Here is a 24,163-nt window from a genome sequence, read left to right on the forward strand (position 1 = left end):
ATCTTCGTTGGGCTGGGAATGTGGCTTAGTGGTACAGTGCTTGCCTAGAATGCATGAAGCCCCGGGTTCGATTCCTCAGTACCACATACACAGAAAATACAGGAAGCAGTGTTGTGGCTCTAATATTCACATTCTCACTAGGTGATCCATTTCTGATTGGCACTGAGATCAAGACAGACAGAGAATCTAGATGAACTAATTCTCTCTTCCAGGAACTTGGAATTGAAGCATCCTCAGAAAGCAGATCTGGCTGGGTGCCAGGGGCTCAAGACTGTTATCCTACTCAGGAGGCTAAGATCTAAGGATTAAGGTTCAAAACCAGCCCAAGCAGGAAAGTCCATGAGACTCTTTCTCTCCAATAAACCACTAGAAAAGTGGAAGTGTCACTGTGACTCAAAGTGACAGAGTGCTAGCCTTGATCGTAAAAGCTCAGAGATAGCACCCAGGCCCTGAGTTCAAGCCCCACAATGGACCAAAAAAAAAAAGGCAGCTCTAAGAAGTAACCTGACCTGGAAGCAGGTAAAATCTGGTATAATGAGAAGAAGCACATCTACGCTGCATAGGAAAAAGTTAACACAGATCTGACTTCCCTTCATCCCGTAAACTTGGATTTAGGGACAAACAAAAATTCAAAAGTTGTTAAGAGATACTCCTTTACCACAACATCATCACAGAAGGAAATTTTCTTTAGACTTAAAAATACAACTTTCAGCCGGGTGCTGGTGGCTCATGCCTGTAATCCTAGCTACTCAGGAGGCTGAGATCTGAGGATCCAATAAACCACTAGAAAACCAGAAGTGGCACTGTGGCTCAAGGGGTAGAGCACTCAGCTTGAGCTGAAGAACACAGGGACAGCGCCCAAGCCCAGAGTTCAAGCCCCACGATCAACCAAAAAAAGAAAAAAAAAACAAAAAACAAAAAAAACTTCCAGCCCAGGAACTGGTGACATCTGTAAAAGTAGCTATTCAGGAAGCTGAGATCTGAGGATCGAAGTTCAAACCCAGCCCAGACAAGAAAATTTGTGACTCTTATCACTACTTAACGACCAAAAGCCAGAAGTGAACCTGTGTACCTCAATGGTACAGCCTAGCCTTAAGCAAAACAGCTCAAGCCCCAAGATCAGCACAAAATAAATAAATAAATAAATAAATAAACAAACAAAAACCCTATCGACTTCCTGTTGAAAATCCTAGTATTGAATACTAATGAGAATTTGTTAATAATCTAAATACAATTTTAGCTTAACTTCTTTCATAGTTAAGTCATTAAAAAGTACCTTTGTTTCCCCACTTCTTTTCTCTAAAATAGACCTTCCAATGGGCATCAGACTCCATTGAGGCACAGGATGTTAGCACTGAGAACTTCCTAGATACCACTTTATACAAACAACCTTCTTTCGGAAATGAGAAGCAGCCCATACAGGCAATACAATGAGTGACCTGAAGAAGCTGGGTGAAACAGGTCCAGAGGGGGTCATGTGCTGAGCTATCCCCACCACCTCATCTACCCGTCCCATCTTTACCTTCAAGCATGATATGAGTTCTATTTAAAGCAAAATAATTAGGCTCTGATTAACAGAGATAAGTTATTTTACAAAGAAAAATTATTTAGCTTCTACATATGAAAGTCTGGCAGGCCACACAAGTAGGAGCCTCAACTCTAATGTTCATTTTATTTCAAATGTAAAAATTAAGTGCTGAGATAGTATAGTTGATATAAATTACAAATTTTGGTCCAAAAGAAAGGTTTTATCCTCCCTACTGTGGAGGACATAAATCAGACTTTGAACAATCCAATTAAAAGTTCAATATAATCCTTTACAGAATAGGTTTCAAGAGCACCAATCAATTCCTGCAAGCTTTAGAACAAAGTGGATTCGATTGTTCATTTAATTCAAAAATTAATTGTTGAGCTTCTATTACAAATTCACATCACAGCCTCTGCCCTGTTAAACTGACCTGACAGGAAGTCATGATCACAGTGACCAGGACACAAAGTGTCCCTGGGGGAAACTCACCCTAAACTTCCTACCCTGGGCAAGGCATCCTGATGATGTCATCCTAAGAGGGAGCAGGAAGGAAGCTAGAAACAGCCAAGTGGACCTGTGTTTATTTCTAAACCCAGAACCAGAGGAACAGGACATTCTGTACATTCAAAAGGAAATTGACACACACAAGACAGATAAAAGAACAAGGAAAAAATTCAAAGATGTCTAGGGCAGACATGTCAGAGAGAAAAGAAAATTCCAGGACAAGGAATTGAAGGCAGACAAGCCATAAGAAAAGCTTATTCCAAGAACAAATATCTACGTTGCCTGTCAACTTCAGATGTTTCTATTTTCCACAGAGAATAGCCAAGGCCAAAGGATTTCCTCAGATACATAAAAACCTCAATTAAGTGGTTCCAGTAAGAACTCTCTCTGGTTACCAAAAAGACTCCACCTACATAGAAATCTGTATGTAGAAAATTTGAAAAATCCAAAGCAGTATAAGAAAGAAAATATAACTGCAAATGATAAAAATGAAAATTAAAACTTCGAAAACATAGATACATTAAAAAGTAATAGATACATCCAAAAATAAAAAGATAATAGTCATTATTGATATTTTGGTGGGTATATTTTAAATCTTTTAATCTTAATCTGTATACTTATACAATGATACATGTACTTTCTCAAATGAATGTGCTTGTATAAAAATGTTAAAATAAGCCAGGCGTTGGTGGCTCACACCTGTAATCCTAGCTACACAGGAGGCTAAGATCTGAGGATAGAGGTTCAAAGCCAGCCCGGGCAGGAAAGCCCATAGACACTTATCTCCAATAAACCACCAGAAAACCAGAAGTGACGCTATGGCTCAAGTAGTAGAGTACTAACCTTGAACTGAAGAGCTGAGGGACAGGCCCAGCCCAAAGTTCAAGCCCATTGGACAAAAAAAAAAAAAGTTAAAATATGCAAATCCCCAGAGGTAATATAGTAGTATACCAGGAGCTGTAAAAGGTCATCATAAGCCCAGAAATCATGAAAGTTATAAAGAAAATTGTGTTAAGTTGGTGAAGGGAGGACAGGGAGGTCATAAGAATGCTCTGAGGAAAGAACTGCCCAACAAGGTCCAGGGCAGTCACTCCTAAAATAAGTTACTGTGGTTATCTCCTGTGCAAAAGGGTCAACATTGTCCAGGAGCATGTTTTAATATGTCCAAAAGAATGTACAAAGAAAACCACTGCTCACATTTTTCATTTCTGAATTTTATAGGCTTCAAGTCAAAAAAGTATTGGAAAGGGGGCTGGGAAGGTGACTCAGTGATAGAGCGTTTGCCTTGAATGGCTGAGGCCCTGGGTTCGATTCCTCAGCACCACATAAGCAAAAAGAAAAAAAAAGCCGGAAGTGGCGCTGTGCCTCAAGTGGTAGAGCGCTACCTTGAGCTGAAGAGCTTAGGGACAGCGCCCAGGCCCAGAGTTCAGGCCCCACGACCGGACCCAAAAAAAAAAAAAAAAGTATTGGAAGGGACTCTGGAAACACCATACATTTCTCTCCCACTTCCATTTGCTAGAGTTTCTTTCCCTTCTTTCCTCATCCCTTCTCCTCCCATCTCTCACATGTACACAAAGGGCATTACTTCTGTCCTACTTTTCAAAAAAGAACTTCTAAAAATGATGCTAATTGAAAGGAAAAAGATGGACTTTGACTGCTTTTTTCTCCTAAATTTAAAAATGCAAAATCTCTTATTTTTTTTAAATAATGAATCAAAATCAGTATAGAAAAGAAAGATATTAAGAACTATACACGGGCTGGGAAGGTGGGTCAGTGGTAGAGCGCTTGCCTTGCATGCCTGAGGCCCTGGGTTCGATTCCTCAGCACCACATAAGCAAAAAGAAAAAAGCCGGAAGTGGCACTGTGGCTCAAGTGGTAGAGCGCTAGCTTTGAGCTGAAGAGCTGAAGGACAGCGCCCAGGCCCAGAGTTCAGGCCCACGACCGGACCCAAAAAAAAAAAAAAAAAAAAACTATACACAAATTCTTTCCCATAAGCAAAAGTCATCTCATTAAAAGCCAGTAAGCCAAAAGAATTAATTTCTTTCTCATCTGGTAATTTCCTCCACCATACAGGACTCTTCTTGGTTGAATGACTCTTTTACTTAGGGAAGCCTTCAATGACATCTCACTTGTGCGAAGAAATAATATGGTGGGAGTCACTCTGATTTTGAATAAAATACTCATAACTTCAGCCAATTGGGGAGGTCTAATTAGCAAGTACTGGATTATTACTTGATTTTGCTGGAGTTGCCAGTCTCCTTTAGAACAATGAGAACGCTCTAAGTCCAGCCTACAACTCTGTAGTATCCAGAGGGAAAAAGAATTAACAACCAAAAAATTCTAATTACTGACTACTGACTATCAGACTATATGACTGTATCAGACTCAGAAACAGGTGGCTGGTGGCAAGGGCCTGTTATCATTGCTGACTAAGCAATGATAATAGAAAGGATTAAGTAGGCTACAGAAGAAAGAGAGGAGCTATGGTTCCAAGCAGTAACTACCTTAACGTAACTGTTATTACCTCAACAATGGCTTTGTGCCTATATAACATTCCTTTGTGCCCATATAACATTCCTTCCAAATAAAGAAATGGAATGGGGCCCATAGTTGTGAACCCACCTCAGAAGGGTGAGGTTATATAATAAAACTAAAAAAAAAAAAAAACAGCTTATAGAAAGAATTTAGGAGGGGAAGTGGCACAGTGGCTCAAGTGGTAGAGCACAAGCCATGAGCTGAAGAGCTGAGGGACAGTGTTCACACCCAGAGTTCAAGCCCCATGACTGACCCCCCCAAAAAAGGAATTTAGAAGGGTCAATTTGAAAAAATTCAATTTCTGGATAATAATTTCACTAAAGGGCCAATTCATAAAAGTTACCAAAGCTACTTATTTAAAAAAATATTTTTCTGCTGGGTGTTGGTAGCTCAGAAGGCTGAAATCTGAGGATGACAGTTCAAAGCTACACTGGGCAGGAAAGTCCATGAGACTCTTAATTTTCAATTAACCATCAAAACAAACAGAAAAAGGCTCAAGTAAATAGAGTGATAGCCTTGAGCAAAAGAGTTCAGGGATAGCACCCAGGCACTGAGTTCAAGCCCTAGGGGACGGACACACATACACACATACACACACACACACACACACACACACACACACACACACACACACACACACACACACACACACACACACACACTCACACACACACACACACACACACACTTATTTCTTTTAAGTACATGAATAGAACAAAAAAATAGGAATCCCAAAGACCAAATAGCTACAAATACCATGGGAGCAAGCAGCAGTTCTGGAAGGTAAATGTTCTCAGGTAACCTCAGCCGGGGCTGGGAAGGTGGCTCAGTGGTAGAGTGCTTGCCTCTCATGCAGGAGGCCCCGGGTTCGACTCCTCAGCACCACATACACAGAAAAAGTGAGAAGTGGTGCTGTGGCTCAAGTGGTAGAGTGCTCGCTTTGAGCTGAAGAACAGAGGACAGCACCCAGGTCCAGAATTCAAGCCCCAAGACCGAAAAAATAAAAAGGTTCCAGGTCAGATAACCTTACTCCTCATACTCCACATAATAGCAAGAGAGTAAACAAAAAGAGCACAAGTGAAAAGAGAAGTAGACACGATGTAGAAGATGTCACCAGACCAAGGAACAGAGGGAAATACTTCGAAGTAAAGAGTATGGGTTATTTTCCATGGTGAGTAGAAAGGTCTAGAATTTAAAAGGTGAAGTTGAAGCAAAAAACAAAGGGTTATAGTACAGATGGACGGTTAGAAGAGCAAGGGAATAAGATCCAGAAGAAGTGGAGAGGTGATGGTCACTAAGCTATTTCTGGAGCCTTCTTTCCTCTACTAGGTCATTTCCTTTCACCATGACAACAGTATGTGTCATCCACCCAGGCTCTGATAAAAATTGATGCAAACATTGTGGGAAAGTTTTCTGATTGATGTACCCTGAGTTCATAGGAAGCAAAAAACCAAACCTGAAAGTCAGCCAGACTTAACAACTTGTTTTCACAGCATAAGTTTCTACATAAAATTGTGTCATCCTGTCCTTTTCCTTTCCTTGAAATATCCTTCCTACTACTCCCATTTTAGCTTTCCTTTTCACCAAAGAAAAATTGTGGGTTTGAGGATGGAGAGGACCTAATACATGCAAAACTTAACTTAAAAAATATTTGCTGGGGCTGGGAAGGTGGCTCAGTGGTAGGGCGCTTGCCTTGCACACATGAGGCCCTGGGTTTGATTCCTCAGCACCACATAAGCAAAAAGAAAAAAGCCAGAAGTGACACTGTGGCTCAAGTGGTAGAGCACTAGCCTTGAGCTGAAGAGCTGAGGGACAGCACCCAGGCCCAGAGTTCAGGCCCCACGACCGGACCAAAAAGAAAAAGTATTTGCTGACTATACTGATTGACTCTTTCTTTTAGAACCAAAAAAAAAAAAAAAAAAAAATATATATATATATATATATATATATATATATATATATATATATATCAAAGGCTTTCAAATCAAGTCAGTGGCCCACACCTACATCAGCATTATACCATACCAAAACTGTTACTTAACCATTATTAACCATTTCTTAAATATGAACTTACCTTAAACATGTTTTCTACTCACCATAGTATTTTCTCTAAATTAGAGCTTAGCAAGAACAGATGTAAGATTTCCTTATTACAGAATAACATCCTAGTCAGTATCACCAAATCCCATACTTTTCTACAAGAATCCAAAGTGAAGACTTGTGTCCACAATACTGTAGAAATTTGATCCCACCTTTCCTATGCAGCCAAGGGTCAGGTAACAGTGAGATGAGCCAGAGACTAAAGAGACTTCCCTCCAGAAGAAATTGCACATACTTCTGGTTTTTAAACTGGTTATTAAAACTTTTGCAAAAGAAAAAAGAAAAAGAAAAAAACACCTCTGCATTTTAAAAAAAGAAAACCTCTGTATTTTATGCACAGGGTCAATTCAGCTCTCACAACTGACAACCATATCAATTCCATGACAAAATAGAACATTAATTCTGCTTTCACTTCATGTTTGTATTTTTTTGAGAGTTTATGCAAATATCAATTCTTGTAGGAAAAGGAAAATTTATGACAAAGTAGATACATCCAGTATAGAAAGCATGTAGGAATAATACAGCAAACTAGCAAAATGAACATAATTACTCCAAATGGAAAATTCTAAAAATATAACTTCTTCACAAAAGGAAAAATAAAGCCCAAAAGAACAATCATTGAACAACATCTTCTAGGATCATTTAAAAGGGTATTCAATTTCCATTGAAAAAAAGTGTAAAATCAAAACCTGGGTTATTAATGCCAGTTGTTAACAGAAATTAGTAAGTTAGAAACCTACCGTCCGTCTGAGATTTACTGAGGAATATTGTGCTGGCCCGAGGATGGTCTGAAGGATTGAATTCCATGTTCAAATCTTTAAAGGAAAAAAAAAAAGAAATTATATGAACAACTATCTGTTAACTAGAGAAAGACAATATTAACTTTCAGTTTTCCAAAATCTCAATTACTAATAACAGGACAAAGCATAATAGTATTTAGAACTCTGAAAAAGTTATATACAATAAATAGACATTTGCCTGGAGATCATTAAGCTAAACTCCATTTTCCTTTGAAAAGATTGTTCTGTACCTAAGACATGACCAAAATAGCCGAATAGTTATCACATGTAATCAAGGAATTAGCCATTATTTTCATATGTATTATTTGCCAAAGGTGATTACATTAGGACATTTCAAGTTGTTACAATGGAATCAGCACTCTTACGCTCTGCTTATTTATGCTCTGCTTATTTAGATTACTTTGAAAGATAGTATCTGAAAGGCAACCACTTCAGTACCAGCTATTTGTGGGTCTAATCTGGGCTGTTCATGTATACTGTTGATCCATACTTCAAAAAAGAAAATTTAGCCAGGTGCTGGCGGCTCATGCCTGTAATCCTAGCTACTCAGGAGGCTAAGATCTGAGGATTGTAGTTCAAAGCCTACCCAAGCAGGAAAGTCCATGAGACTTTTTTTTTGCCAGTCCTGGGGCTTGAACTCAGGGTCTGGGCACTGTCCCTGAGCTTCTTTTGCTCAAGGCTAGCACTCTACTACTTGAGCCACGGCACCACTTCCAGCTTTTTCTGTTTATGTGGTACTGAGAAATCAAACCCAGGGCTTCACTCATGCCAGGTAAGTACTCTAACATTACATCACCTTTCTAGCCCCCATGAGACTCTTATCTCTAATTAATCACCAGAAAACCGGAAGTGGAGCTGTGTATACCCAGGCCCTGAGTTCAAGCCCCACAAACAATCAAAAACAAACAAACAACAAAAAAAGCAAGCCAGCTAACATGAAGGGGAAAAAAAGGAAATTAGGGATTTGAAATGTATAACAAAGAAAAAAATCCTTACTTCCAACATCTCTGAGAAAATCACATCATTTGACAGCATGAGATCCCTTTTGGGGGGGCATCTGACTACTGCCCAGGCCCCAGTTCTTTTCCTTCGAGGAAACTCAAATGATGTTCCTTTCCTGCCTTCCCAAACCCAAAGGCATTTGGTTTCTGCAGCCCCTGCCTTAGAATAATCTCCAAGGGTCAGGACTTTGTCAGTGTCATTTAACAACTTAGAATTCCACCATATATAAGTGTTTCCAGTTTAAAGAATTACCACCTTATTCCATAGGAAAAGTATAGCTAAGCAAAGCAGGAGAATTAAGGGAGGAAAAAGAAAAGATTTAAAAAATTACTAGAAAGTCAGCATGGTCGTCATATCCACTTACAGCAACAGAATGAATACTATTTGGGATTAAATTATTACAACAAATTTGCAAAGAAACTTAATTAATACCTGTATAAACAGACAGTTCTGGGCTGGGAAGGTGGCTCAGTGGTAGAGCGCTTGCCTTGCATGCCTGAGGCCCTGGGTTCGCTTCCTCAGCACCACATAAGCAGAAAAAGAAAAAAAAAAAAGCCAGAAGTGGCGCTGTGGCTCAAGTGGTAGAGTGCTAGCCTTGAGCTGAAGAGCTGAGTGACAGCGCCCAGGCCCAGAGTTCAGGCCCCACGACCGGACCCCAAAAAAAATTAAAAATAAAAATAAATAAATAGACAGTTCTATTCTTAACTATAGCTAATCAAGTCAAAGGGAAAAGAAGGAAAAACAAAGATAATCATAAAGACACCAAAGACAGCATGGACTCACTCACCCATACAGAGTCTTTATCTTTAGCAAAACCTGGACATGAAGCAAGTTCTCCCAATACTAAGACTATACTTCCTAACCTTTCTCTTGGAACTTGAGTTAAGAAACATCTACTGAACTTCAAACACACTACACTTCAATTGTCTGTTTCTTTGGTAATGTAATTTCTATTAAAGTTATATTTTGGTATAACTTTAGCTATAATTAGTTATAGTTTTTGTCTTGTTTTTTGGTAGGTTGTGGGGCCTGGGCCGTCCCTCGGCTCTTAGTTCAAGGCTAGCATTCTACCACTTGAGCCACAGCACCACTTCTGGCTTTTTCTATTTATGTGATGCTGAGGAATCGAACCCAGGGCCTCATACATGCAAGGCAAGCACTCTACTATTGAGCCACCTTCCCAGCTCCTATAGTTTGTAATTATAATTTATAATTGGTTATAATTTAGTCCCCTGCCTCCCCAGGAGGCACTGTGATCCTCCTGCAGCTCGATCTCTATGTGTCTTCATTCTGCTTTCAACAGGACTGGAGGGGGAAAAAAATCAAGAAACTTGCTTTTCCTTTTATGTAGAACTAAGGACAGAAATCCTGTTTCCTGCTTTTCCTATGAAAGAAGCATAATAAATATGATACAAGGACAAGGCTATTGTATGTTACCTTTCAGGACACACATCACAATCCTAAGTCTGGCCCAGATATTCACTGTGGCATAAACAGGTGGTTTTCCTGATGGTGACTGGCTAGGTATGACCTATATATGTTAGTGATGAAGAGTAAGTCATATAGAGTTCACAGAAGGCTCTAGAATCAGTTTGATGAGCCATTCACAAAAGGGAGTGAGGCTTTGAAAGTGAAGCGCCCAACTAGAGATGACAGAATTTGGACCAGAACTCAGGGCTCCAGCTGGAACTCCTGAATCCAGAGCTTTTCCAGGCCTGGTTGTCCTACAAAGACTTGGAACTGAAGCAAAGTATGATGCTGAGGGAAAACAAAAACCCCTAAAAGCTGAGTTCACAAAACAGTTTCACAAGTTGTCCCTGAAATGTACATTCTAGACGAGATAACCAGGAACCCACAGGCACATGCGTGTGGTGTGTGTGTGTGCATTCTCCCTCCACCCCCCCCCACACACACACAGCAAGAGTTCTCTGGGTTTTTGTTTTTGTTGTTTTGGGGGGCGGGGGGAGTTGGTGCTGGACCTAGGGCTGGAACTCAGGGTCTGGACATTGTCCCTGAGCTTTTTGCTCAAGGCTAATGCTCTACCACTTATGCCACAACTCCGCTTCTAGTGTTTTTTGGTGACTGGAGATAAAAGTCTCACAGACTTTCCTTTCCAAGCTGGCATCGAGCTGTAATCCTCAGATCTCAGCCTCCTAACAAGCTAGGATTATAGGCATGAGCCACTGGCAAAGCAACAGGTGAATTCTCTGCTTCTAAACAGAAAGGTACAAAAGTATGTAAGTGCTATTGAGGAAGTCCCTGGAATCATGAGCTAAGGTTTTCTGTCATTGTTGCGCTGTTTGAGCAGTGACGGGACTTGACCTCAGGGTTTCCAGGTTGCTAGGCAGGTACTTTAATTCTTCAGGCAACCCCTTGCCTTTTATGCTTTAATATTTCAAACAGGGTCTCACATTTTTTATGGTAGTTTGCCTGGATCTTGATTCTCCTACCTATGCCCCCTTGTAGCTGGGATCACAGGAGGAAGCAATCAACCTAAGCCATTAGCTAGATTTAATTTTTTTTTTTTGGGGGGGGGGGGAGGGTGTCGGTCATGGAGCTTGAACTGTGGGCCTAAGCGCTGTCCCTCAGCTCTTCAGCTCAAGGTTAGCACTTACCACTTGAGCCACAGCGCCACTTCCCATTTTCTGCTGGTTAACTGAAGATGAGAGTCTCACAGCCTTTCCTGCCCAGACTGACTTTGAACCATGGTCCTCAGATGTAAGCCTCCAAAAGAGCAAGGATACAGGCATGAGCCACCGACGACGCCCAGTGCTAGATTTAATTTTAATGCATTACAAGTGCATTAAATATACATGTAAGGGGGGGTTCAACATTTTCATGAACTTCCTATGTATCACTTTAAAAAAGCATTTATATTACCTGCATTTTCTCCAGTCTTAGCCCAGATTTATAGTCCATTAACTACAGAGAGCAAAGTAATAACTCAGAGCAGGCCCAGGCTACCTTTGCATAGGACAAGGTACTTTTAATGTGAAGGTAGGTATTGTAGTTTATGTGTTTCCCAAAAGTTAATGTGCTGAAATCTGGCCTTCCTTGTTAAGTAAGCTGGTGGCTCATGCCTATAATCCTAGCTATTTAGGAGGCTGAGATCTCAGGACTGTGATTTGAAACCATCCCCAGCAGGGAAATCTGTGAGACTCTCATCTCTAATTAACCACCAAAAAGCCAGAAATAGAGCTGTGGCTCAAGAGGTAAGAGTCATAGCCTTGAGCACAGAAGCTCAGAGGCAGCACTCAGGATCAGCACCAGAGAGGATGGAAGGGGAAAGAGGGAACAGAAGAGAGGGGAAAAGGGAGAAAAAGGACGGGAGACTTAATCTAGCTTTGTATTTAGACATCACACCTTTAAGAATGAGTAGAACAAGATAAAGCCACTAAAGGGTTCCACAATGATTGTTTTATAGGTCATTTCTCAAAAGGAAGAGAGACCAGAAAAGATACACATGCATTACAGCATGCTCCCTGTCTCTCCCAGTGAGAGAGCCACCACCAGATGTGGTCCCTTGACAATGGACCAGAACTATGACCTAGTATAAATCTCTTTTGTTTATAAAGTAACTGCGTGGGGAATTTTATTATACTAATGAAAGGAAACTAATATAATGGTACAACCACATAATATGGCTTACTAAACTCATCTTCTAATATTCAGAGAGGAAGACTACAATGATAGGTGGAATTGCCACAGGTGGTCCTAGGGTTTGAGTTTAAGAGACAACTTGACAAGACATAAGGTCCAGCATCTATTTTTGGCTCTTACAAGTCTATGTTTTGTTTTAGCTATTTTGTCTTAAGGATACTATATTCTGTCTCATAGGATCTGGTCAAATATTTCGTTCATTATTATTCACTGGTTGATCCTGTGCTCTAATGTATCATGGGCCTCATCTGTTCTCTGAATAAATCATCAGTATAAGATGTCCATGTCTCATATACTCCTTAGCTATTCTCCAGAGGCCACCTGGACCCCCACTGGAGAAGGAATAAAAATCCCATCAAAAGAAAATTGAGAGAAGAGGTAACAAGGTTGGAAAGAAATGTACTCATTACCTTCCTTATGTAACTGAAACCCCTTTGTACATCACCTTGACAATAAAAGAGAAAAAAAAGGAAAAAAAGAATGGAAAAAATAATAAATGACTCCATAGGACTGGGAATATGACTTAGTGGCAGAGTTCTTGCCTCACATACATGAAACCCTGGGTTTGATTCCTTAGTACCACATTCACAGAAAAAGTATAAGTGGCGCTGTGGCTCAAGTGTTAGCCTTGAGCAAAAAGAAGCTCAAGAACAGTGACCAGGCCTAGAGCTCAAGCCCCAGGACTGGCCAAAAAAAAAAAAAAAAAAAAAGAATGACTCCATAAATTCTAAAATCCACATTCTGTCCTAGAGTGCTGGGAACCACTGGTTCTTCCAAAAAGAAGATGGAGGAGAAATAGCATACTTTATAATGTAAAAGGCCCAGGTTTGAGTTCACTTGTTTGTTTGAGGGTCTAGGGCAAATTGTGATATACCGAGACTCATTTTCCTTATCTATAAAGTAAGTTAATAATACCTGACTTACAAGACAGAAAACCAACAGCAGGATGTCTTAGATGTAATATGTACCCTGTAAAGGACAGCTATTAAAAAGCATTATGCTAGGTGCTAGGAAGGTGGCTCAGTGGTAGAGCGCTTGCCTTGCATGCCTGAGGCCTTGGGTTCAATTCCTCAGCACCACATAAGCAAAAAGAAAAAAGCCAAAAGTGGCGCTGTGGCTCAAGTGGTGGAGCGCTATCCTTGAGCTGAAGAGCTGAGGGATAGCGCCCAGGCCCAGAGTTCAGGCCCCACGACCGAACCCAAAAAAAAAAAAAAAAAGAAAAGAAAAAACAAGCATTATGCTAGGCCCAGCGCTAGTGGCTCACAATTGTAATCCTAGCTATTCAGGAAGCTGAGATCTGAGGATTACAGTTCAATGCCAGCCTAGGCATGAACGTCCCCATGAGACTCACCTCCAATAACTACTCAAAAGAAACCCAGAAGTGGCAATGTGGCTCTAAAAGCACTAGCCTTGAGCAAAAGAGCTTAGGCCCCAAGTTCAAGCCCCACAACCAGCAAAACAAAAAAGCATTATGCTAGCTTTTGTGCAAATCTGAAAGACCGTAATGAACTTGGGAGGCAGAAGTAAGATCATCATAAATTCAAGGCCAGCCCAAGCTTCACAGCAAGATCCTGACTTTAAGAAAAAGAAAATAACAAGAGGGTGGGAAGGGGAGAAACAAGGGGGAAAAAACTGGGAATGTAGCTCAGTGGCAAGCACTTGCTTATCACACATAAGGCTCTAGGATTCTTCTCTAGAACCCGATGTGCTATGTCACAGCACCTAGCTCAGTGTTAAGAGAAATAAAATATAAATATTAAAGTACATAAATATTAAAGGTATGCTCATCTTGACTACTCAATATTCCTATTATCTAAGAGAATCGGCTTGAAATTGATATTTGAAAGCTTGAGTGCTTCAAAATTCTGATAATAATTTTGGTTGTATTGTTTTTAGTTCATGTTTCTGCTGAGCTCAAGGTATGATAGGATCCTTTTAAACAAAACAAAGTGAATAGCATGCTTGCTAAACAGTGTATTTTAGCAGTATTTTTCTATGCCAGACAACCTAATTGTCCTTTCCACAAATGTCACAGTACAATGATCTACAACTGCTTACCTCAGCTTTTAAACCATATGGAGTTTACAGTTTTGTAAATGACTGGGGTTTACAAAATATGGCCAGAGTCATTACCTACTCCATTGGTGGTTTGAAAAACAGAGCAGTGCAGTAGGGTCTACAGCAAAGAAGGCTCAAAAGACCATCTACACAAAACCAGAAAATACCATATTCAACCTTCTGGCTCAGCACTGCAGGGCCCCAAGTTAATCACTGCTTCATTAACATCTAAAAGGACATGTTTAGGTGTAGACAATGTCAGTGTGAAGAGTGCAAAAGATGCAAAGACTCTCCTATTCTAGATAGTTCATGGCAAAAACTCAACTTCTATTAGAGCCAACTGTAATTAACTTACAATCCCGGGGTTCACTTCAGGGAGAAAAAAGCATATATTAGGTTTATTTACTGTGGTTAGACAATGTATGACATGGTTTTTAAAAATCTCCATTTTTAAATATTACTAATTTTTTTAGGTTGTTGCACAAAGGAGTTGCCTATGATCCAGCAATTCCATTCCTGAGCATTTACCCAAAAACTTACAAACCAGGACACAGTAATGCCACCAGTACAATCATATTTATTGTACCACTACCCACTTAGCCAAGGTATGGAATCAGCCCAGATGCCCCTCAATGGCTAAAAGGATCAACAACAACAAAAATGGTATATACACACAATGAAATTTTACTCATACATAATAAAGAATAACGTAACATTTATAAAGAAATGTAAAGACTTAGGAAAAAGTGAAGTCCGGCTCAGAGCATCAAAGGATCCATGTTTTCCCGACACTAGATGTAGCTTACAAACTCATAAGGAAATAAATTGGGTGATATGCAAGTATATACAAATGTATTAAGTGAAATGCAGTATATTCTATTCAAGGGAGATCTCAAATAGTGAAATAATTCCTTAGAAAGACAAAATCAAAGTTCAGCCAAATAAAACACTAGGAACTCAAAAGAGGTACTCAAAAGAAGAGGACAGATTAAGAGGGAGAAAATGCAGACAAGAATCCAATGTATATCCTACAACAAAAGGATGCCATTGGGTCAAGATATATTGTATTCATTCAAACTTTTAATTTTAACTTAAAGCTGTCACATTTCCAAATTTGGCTCTGATGTCAAGGCAATGATGAAACTGACAAATTTAATTCAGTTACTTTTGTCCCTCTGCCAACAAATTACTGATTATTTCCATTCACTAGTGTTAATGAGAGCAAATCAAGAGTGTGATGCAGTTGGTTTTCTAGGAGCCCAGCAGCCTGCATCAGTCACTATTTATAACAGCCATTGTCACTGTGGCAGCCAGCTGCTGTTGCTGATTCCAGTTAACTCTGAAGCTGCCTCCTCCACTCCTACTGATCTCACGCTTATTTTTTTTTTATTAGGACACACTTAGATTTGGTTACTTTCTAGTTTGTTTCTATCCACTGCTTGTTTGTGAGTCCACGTCTATGCACTGGCCTCCAGGTCAGACTCTCTGGAGGTGGTTCATGTTTGGATTTGTGTATATCCTTCTCTCTCTAGATGCACACCTGACACTCATGCCTCTAGTTCATCTACTCACTCACTATCTCCTTCTCCACCTCACTTTTCCCAACTGCTCCATCTGTTTTATACTCTCCACACCTGTCTATCTCTTCACTGTTTTCCTCCCTCAGCCTTCTCTCTAGACTGTCTCTAAAATTCTGTCTTAAGATATGAAACAGTCTTAAGTGAAACCAAAGGAGATAAAGACTCTAATGTTAAAGACTGGTTGTTCTGCTAGTTCACTGGACAAGATTGCCTAAAAACTCACATGCTTACAGGTGCTTAGAAATATGAGGTAAGAATGGAAGTTATCCTTTTAAATCCCTGGAGGCTGAGAAGATGAATGGCCTCAAGTCCTAATCAGAAAGGAAATGAACTTCCAACAAGACAAAGATATCCAGTTGTGCAATCTAGGTCTTGAATTTCAATTGAGGTGACACACAGCCTGCTTCATACTTGCTTGCCTGGCATAATTACTAAATCAATCTTTTTACACTGAAAAACATAATCATATTAATGTTTATGTAAGACAGGATACATGGCTGAGGCTGGAAATGATACTTTTATGTACAGCTGGAACTTTCCAAGGACCACATTTGTGAAAAAAAATTAAATTAAAAAGACAATTTACCTATGAACTCAAATGGAAAGGAGGCTGGACCCAGAGTGTGGAATCATCTCCCAACTCTTCCTCTATCTCAACTAATAACCATGGATTTGTCTGTATCCCCTTTGCAATTTGGGGTATCCAATTCTAGTCTATACCCTGCCTCATACATCTTGCTCCAACAACATCCCCCTATCAAACAATACTCTCAATTTCTCATAGGTATGGCTATACATTTCCCCTATTCAGAGAAGTCTCCTCAAGTTGGGGCTGCTGGTCCACTCCTGCTCCCACTCAAGTCTCAGGCTAATTCATGCACTGGATGCTTTATTTTCCTACCTCCTTCACTCTTAACACTTCCTACATGCCAGCCACTAACTTAAATACATGTGTCTCAGACCATATAAATGTGTATGGACTACAGAAAGGAAAGAATGGGTTTAAATTTCTTCTATATGCCACGATAGTACTTCTATATGTAACCAAGGTGACAAAAGATATTTCAGATGCAGTCCCTGCTCTCCTGGAACTCCTCCTATCCATTGCACATACACATGCACACATGCATACCCACACATTCTACCTTAAGGCAGAATAAAGTAAGGCACACAAAAAAGCACTGGTCAAGTGGGTTCCGGGCTACTGGAAAGGAATAAATGACTTCACACTGATGAGATTTTTGGAGTCCTTTAGGAGAGGTGGAGCTTTATTTGGAGGAATTTACTCAGAGGGGCTATGTTTTAGCCAGAGCACATAATGAACAAAGAGAAACTTAGTAGGGGGACCTCAGTAAAGGTACAATTAGTTCAATAATAAAGTGAGAAATGGGAAGCAAGATGATAGACACAGACTATAGAAAGCCAGATGCCTAAGATATATTTTTACCTGTGGACAAAGAAAAATAGGAACTGGTGATGCTTCGAGAATTCAAACTAGACTTCCAGTGTTCCTGTTTAGAAAAATATCTACTAAAAAATAGTTGAAGGTGAAAAAACAAGGTCAGAAAAAGAAAAAGAAAAAATAATCACGCACCAAAGAAATACATATAAGGCCTCACTGGGTCTGGGATGATCAGAGACAATGCAGATTGATGTCAAAGGCTGAGTTTGGTCATCATCCACTAGACACAGAAGCCTAAGACAGGTATGGCACTTCCTCTACCATATGGAAAGTGCACAGGCTCAATAATTAACAAATAAGCCAAATGGCAGAACTTGCAATAACAACAAGAGTGATCAGGTAAATTCTTCAACTTAAGAAATGAAAAGGAGAAAAGGAACCCCAGCCATTAATTCAGATGAACTCAAAGAGAAGAATCTCCAAGCACACAGTCCCTCCTAAGAAGCATGAATAAGCACTATCACTGAAACTGGAAAAATATCACTTAGATTGGTCTTTTTAATTTTTAATCGGAGACTAGGACTCGTATTTGGTATCTGAGGCTTGCTTTCACTCATTGTCTGGAGGTGTATGACCTGAACCATATCTCTATCCCCAGACAGTTGGTATTTTTAATAACAGGCAAATCTGGTATTACAGAGTATGAGCTCATGCTCCAAAAGCTAGTAAAGAAAAAAATCCAACAGCCAACTATTACTTACTAGAAATCAACTTGGTGTGGCAAAACATACAAGAAACAGAGGTGAAAGATCCCAGGGGGTCCCTGACTTTAAGATCTGGAGTTGGGATGTGAAGCAGCAAGTCAGCAACTGTAGCTAACTTGCCGGGAGCAAGTACTATAAAAGAACCAAGGGGAGAGCTAAGGCTTGATGGGAGAATAACTAGGCTAAAGGAAAACCAGGGCATTCGTGGCAGTGGATTAGTGTATCCAATACACACTGGATTAAAAACACTACAAGAAAGGAGAAATAGTACAAAAGAATTCATAAAAGCTTAATGGCACAAGGGAGAAATTGAGTGATAGGACAGAAACACAAGAAAAAATTAGTACATGAACTGGGGAAATGAACCAAAGGAGGACAAAAATGGAAAAGTGGGATGTCAGTCCAGTGGATACTGTGGTCACAATGAAAGAGGAAAGAGGGTTGAAAGGAGGTGGATGTAACGCTGGGAAAAGAGTGGCCTATTTCTCCAATTAGACCCCAATACACTTGTAGCTGTGTTAAAGCCCAAACCAGCCCTCTTTCCACTTCCTAAAACCTTTCCCTCTAGTCTATACAAGATAGCCCATCTCATGTTTTTTTTTTTTTTTCTTTTTGGTCAACAGTAAGGTTTGAACTCAGAGTTAGGGCACTGCCCCTGAACTGTCTCACTCAAGGCTAGCTGTCTACCACTTTGAGCCAAGTGCTACTTCCAGTTTTAGAGTGGTTAATTGAAGATAAGAGGCTCACAGACTTTCCTGCCTGGGCTAGCTTTGAACTGAGATCCTCAGATCTCAGCCTCCTAAGTAGGGAGGGTTACACACATGAACCATCAGTGCTTGGCTCAACTGCATTAATCTGTCACCGTGTACTCTGAAGCCTATCATAAATGGCCAATCAGGACCTTGTTTCTCTGTTGATGTTGGGGAAAATCAATATCATGACCTTATTTACCAAATCAGTCTCACAGCTGCTTCTTTCAAGCAAATCATTTTATACTTGTAAGATCTGAAAGTATTTATCATTTATATTCTTCAATGATTGAAGAAGTCTTTGATGTTGGGGAGGGAGACCTGTTTTTTTCCAGGCTGTGGATGTTGCTGAATTTAATAATCAGGTTTTTTAAAAGTATGTTAAGAATTATTTTCCTAGTTCTGTTGGAAATATGCTTCCTGAGGTGTGGGACATGATGTCATTTGCTACCACACTGAAATCTCTGAGCTTCACTGTTTTGTTTCTACTCTTAGTAATACTAGGGATTTATTATAGTGCTATCATTCTCGGCTACCATCTGCCTATCTAGAATACTATCATGGAGCATCGCTGACACCTATAAGGTGCAATAACAAACACATGAAGATACATGTTTTGCAGTCTGCTCTAGGTCAGCTAAGTTAACATGTTTTATTCTTTAACTGCAGTAATAACCATAAGAAAAGAGAGGACATTTTTACTGTATCGATCATATGCCAGGCATCTCATCTATTTATTTAAATCCTCAAATACCCTTTGAAACTGACATTAGCCCTATTATTGTATATAAATAATGGGGCCAGATAAAGCAAAATAAAATTCAGATACCTCATAGACAGACTCAATACCTAAGATGTACAAATGCAAAATCCTACTTTGAATCCCTCTAGCCAATAATCCATGAAGATCAGAACCTAGTCTGCCAAGTACTGTCTTTTTTTTTTCATGGCAAAATTCGTTAGGTTTGGTTTTTTTAATACTTTTTATTGTAAAAATAGTGTACACAGGGGCTACAGTTACATGAGTAAGGTAATGAGTACATTTCCTATGGAGCATTATTATCTCCTCCTTTGTTTTTCCCCATCATCCCTTCCCTCCTCACCTTCCCAATTCCTCCCTCCCTCCCCGCCCCTGGAAGTTGTAAAGTTCATTTACAACATAGTGTCCTGTACATCTCATTGTTACAATGGGGCAACCTGTATCCCTATTTAAGCATTTTGTTCAAAAGCACTGTCTGAATATTCAATGTACAAAATTCCCAAGTTTATTTAGCAAGTTATAGCTTCCAATAGTGTCTTTGAAATTGGCTTTTTAAAATCCATTTCCCAAAACATCTCTAATTAAGGCAAATAACAAGATGGTTCTGGAGATACAAAAATGCCACTCTTCTTCCTTTCCTAAGACAAAGGAGCAGGGCAGCACAAGGCATCTGATTAAAGGTTCTGTTCCTGACATGTGCACACAAAACCATAGCGCAATCTTGGACATGGTTTGCATTTCATTTCTGAACCTGGTGCAAGCTTTTCAAGCCATTATCATCCCTCTACTCTGAAAAGATCTCTACACCTGCTACCTTGAGAAACTGCAATCCATCAGAACTCACCAACTGCAGCAAGAAATAACTCTGCCGTTCTCAGAGTTAAATTTGCTTCCGGTTATGAACAAGGCTCATCTTGGTTCCTGGACTCAGGATGGCCCTATCTGGTCCACCAGTCTCATGGTTTAAAGAGATTTTCAAAAAATCCCTGTGTGGGACCATAATAGCAAGAAGTGTTGACAGTGAGAACAAGGAAATGCTGAAAGACGAGAATCTCAATGAGCAAAAAATGTAGAAACAAAGCAGTGAACAGACTGTCTACACATAAGACCAGAACCCTTTCCCTGTTGGCAAAGCATTCTAATACCACTCTAAAAGAAGTACTCAAACAAGCTCTACTTAGCATGCCTGGTTTGGGAGAAAAAAAAAGTTTCTGTGCCTGGCGCCAGTGGCTCACACCTGTGATCCCAAGAGGCTACCCAAGAGGCTGAGATTTGAGGATGGCAGTTCAAAGCCAGCCTGGACAAGAAAGTCCATGAGACTCTTACCTCCAATTAGCACTTACCTCCAAGTAGCACTGCAGCTCAAGTGGTAGAGCGCTGGCCTTGAGCTGAAGAGCTCAGGGCTAGTGTCCGGGCCCAGAGTTCAAGCCCATGACCAACAACAAAAAGTTTCTCGTGGCCTGGACCCTGTCCTTGAGCTCTCTACCATGAGCATTCTACCATGTTGAGCCATAGCACCATTTTCTGGTTTCTAGTGGTTAACTAGAGATAAAGGACTTTTCTGCCTGGGCTGGCTTCAAACCACAATCCTCAGATTTCAGCCTCCTGAGTAACTAGGATTACAGGTATGAGCCACCAGCACCCAGCTTAAGACTTGATTTTCTAGAGTTAGGATCAGCTCCAGTTCAGACTGCTTCAAGTCAGGCCATCCTGTAAGCAAAGGCCTTAAATTTGGAGGAACTATATGTAAGGTAAGGGTCAGAGACTTCGGGAGAAGAGTACCAGAGATAAAAGCAAAAAGGAATTCAGTCCACATAAAGAGGTACTTTCCTTTTTTATCAATGTGTTTGAGGCAGAATCTCACTATGTTACTCAACGCTGGCTTTTAAAAGTTCACAATCCTCCTGCCTCTGCCTACTAAGGGTTGAGATCTTCAGTATACCTCTCATGCAAAGGTTCCATGGGAAGTCTTTCTTATGGAGAATGACTGAATAACAATCAGGAACAAATGAAAACTTAATTATACCTTTATTTTTGTTATTTTTTTTAGTGATACTGGGGTTTAGACTGGGAGCCTCATGCTTAAACCACACATAGCTTTTTTTTCTTCTTTTGCTTTTTTTTTTTTCAGATTTACTTTCAAAATAAATTTTGCTCATTGAGATTTCAGCTTTTGCCCAGGGCTGGTCTTGCCCACAATCTGTTTCCCTTGAAGCTGAAATTACAGTAACTATGTACTCCCATCCCTAGCTTGGTCTCTCAAACAGCGCTAGTTTTGTGCCCAGTCCTTCTAACTTCACCTCCTAGAGTAGCTAGAGTCATAGACATGAACTACCATGCCTCATCTTGCCACAAATAATATGTAACACCAGAAACAGGATGACAAAAAGCAGCCTTGAGATCAAATTGTCATCAAGTAATCAAAAATATTCTCCAAAATACCCCTGAGAGGCTGGCAGATGACCCTAAAATAAGGTGCTGAGGTGACCATCAACAAAAACTGACAAAAGATTCTTTCCTTAACCTAATTTTACTAGGTTGCTGAAGTTTCTCTTGGATATGTGCATGTTCTTATAAAAATGCAGTTTTAAAAAAAAATCCAGCTTCAGCAAAGAACCCTATTAAGTCCAAGTTATGTAAGACCACTTGCCCCCAATATCTGACTATCTTTTTTTATCTGATTTGGTTCCTCATTCTCCACTCCCCTCACTCAGGCAGTGATATCTCCTCACCCTGGCCTGTTTTCACCAAGAATCCTATTAGAACGGTTTAACCAGAATCTCCTTTTCCCTGGATGTTTATTCTTAACAATTTTCTGACCACCACCTTTCACCTTGCTCCCTGGCTATGAATTCCTACTTTTTTGTCAGTCATAGGCTTAAACTCTGAGCCTAGACACTGCCCCTGAGCTCTTCAGCTCAAGGCTAGTGCTCTACCACTTGAACCACAGTGCCACTTCCGGTTTTCTGCAGGGTAATTGGAGATAAAGAGTCTCATAGACTTTCCTTGCCAGGACTGGCTTTGAACCGTGATCCTGAGATCTCAGCCTCCTGAGTAGCTAGGATTACAGGCATAGGCCACTGGCCCCAGGCTTGAATTCCAACTTTCTATATTGTAGTCAGAGCTGAGTGCAATCTTTCTCTCTCACTGCAAAATCACACTACTACAGTCCTAGCCACCAAGAGCTAAGCCTCCTATACTGTGCTTTAACAAGTGTCAAAGAATAGTTGACACCTGATATTTAAAGTGTTACCTTTCCGATCCACTATCTTTTGTTTTCATAACCAGAAGATCATCAGCCAGACATCAGCCAGGGCCCCAGTGGGCCTTGGAAGCCCCAAAATCCAGTACTTCAGACTAGCTCAGAATACAAGCAGCCCCACCCAATCTTTCCTGATATTCTTCTCTTCCCAATGTTCCATTTTCAGTTAAAGAAGAGTCTCTGAGCCCAGCCTCCACATACAGTTCTTGCAACAGCATAAATACTACACCTGTTCATCTTAATACATCACATAGTCCTTAGCAGAGCTTTATGTACCACATATGCTGTAAAGAGCCTTTTTATATTATTCATGTCTTTCTTGTTACTCTGAAGCCATATCCATGACACTTCAGATAACTTTATGTAGAAGAATGGATTATAAAACAGTAGTTTGACAAACATTTCAAGTGGATTATTTCCTCTAAGCTTCTACTAAAATATTTTTTTCCCTCTTCCATTTGCTCACATTTTTAACAACAACAGCATGATGTTTTCCAAGTGAATGCTATTTGCCAGACACAGTACCAGGTGTTTCTCCTATATGAAATCCAGCTCCTCACAAAAACAAAATGTTGGAATCTTCACTATTAAAGATTATTGAGAGAGGGCTGGGAAGGTGGCTCAGTGGTAGAGTGCTTGCCTTGCATGCCTGAGGCCCTGAGTTCGGTTCCTCAGCACCACATCAGCAAAAAGAAAAAAGCCAGAAGAGGCACTGTGGCTCGAGTGGTAGAGGACTAGCCTTGAGCTAGTGCCAAAAAAAAAAAAAAAAGATTATTGAGAGGAACACCCCTCAGAGATATCACAGAATATTGCCAAATTCAAGGGGCTGCCAAGTGGGCTGATTCTAGATTCTAAGCCAGAGATATCAGGGAGATCTGCCTGAAAAAATGTCATTATTTTCTTTTTTTTTTTTTTTTTTTGGGGGGGGGAGGTCCGGTAGTGGGGCCTGAACGCTGTCCCGCAGCTCTTCAGCTCAAGGCTAGCGCTCTACCACTTGAGCCACAGCGCCACTTCTGGCTTTTTTCTTTTTGCTTATGTGGTGCTGAGGAATCGAACCCAGGGCCTCAGGCATGCAAGGCAAGTGCTCTACCACTGAGCCACCTTCCCAGCCCAAAAATGTCATTATTTTCTATTATACAGTGCAACCTCTCAGTGACTCCTCACTCCTGGCACTGTGTTAATGTTCCTACTGTTTCACAAGAAGGCAACAAGGTCTTAAATAGCATTTGGGTATTCATTTTCAGGCTATCCAACACACACACACATATACACACACACATACACACACACACACACACGCACGCATTTGGGTATTCATTTTCAGGCTATCCAACACACACACACACACACACACAAGCATTTGGGTATTCATTTTCAGGCTATCCAACACACACACACACACACAAGCATTTGGGTATTCATTTTCAGGCTATCCAACACACACACACACACACACACA

The 24,163-nt window shown here is 40.3% G+C and overlaps 1 protein-coding gene across 5 annotated transcripts in view; it reads right to left on the bottom strand.

The window, feature by feature from the left end:
* The window catches only part of Ccny (cyclin Y), a 217,735-nt gene that overhangs the window by 49,311 nt on the left and 144,261 nt on the right, over window positions 1-24,163 (bottom strand). For all 5 annotated transcript variants that reach the window (XM_069990625.1, XM_069990626.1, XM_069990627.1 and 2 more), the window contains one exon: window positions 7,408-7,482. In XM_069990625.1, the coding sequence (XP_069846726.1) occupies window positions 7,408-7,474 (67 nt within the window). In that variant the 5' untranslated portion in view covers window positions 7,475-7,482. The remainder of the gene's footprint in view (window positions 1-7,407; window positions 7,483-24,163) is intronic.

The sequence above is a fragment of the Dipodomys merriami genome, unplaced genomic scaffold (genome assembly GCF_024711535.1).
Source record: "Dipodomys merriami isolate MVZ:Mamm:240054 unplaced genomic scaffold, mDipMer1.0.p SCAF_4, whole genome shotgun sequence".
NCBI lineage: Eukaryota > Metazoa > Chordata > Mammalia > Rodentia > Heteromyidae > Dipodomys > Dipodomys merriami.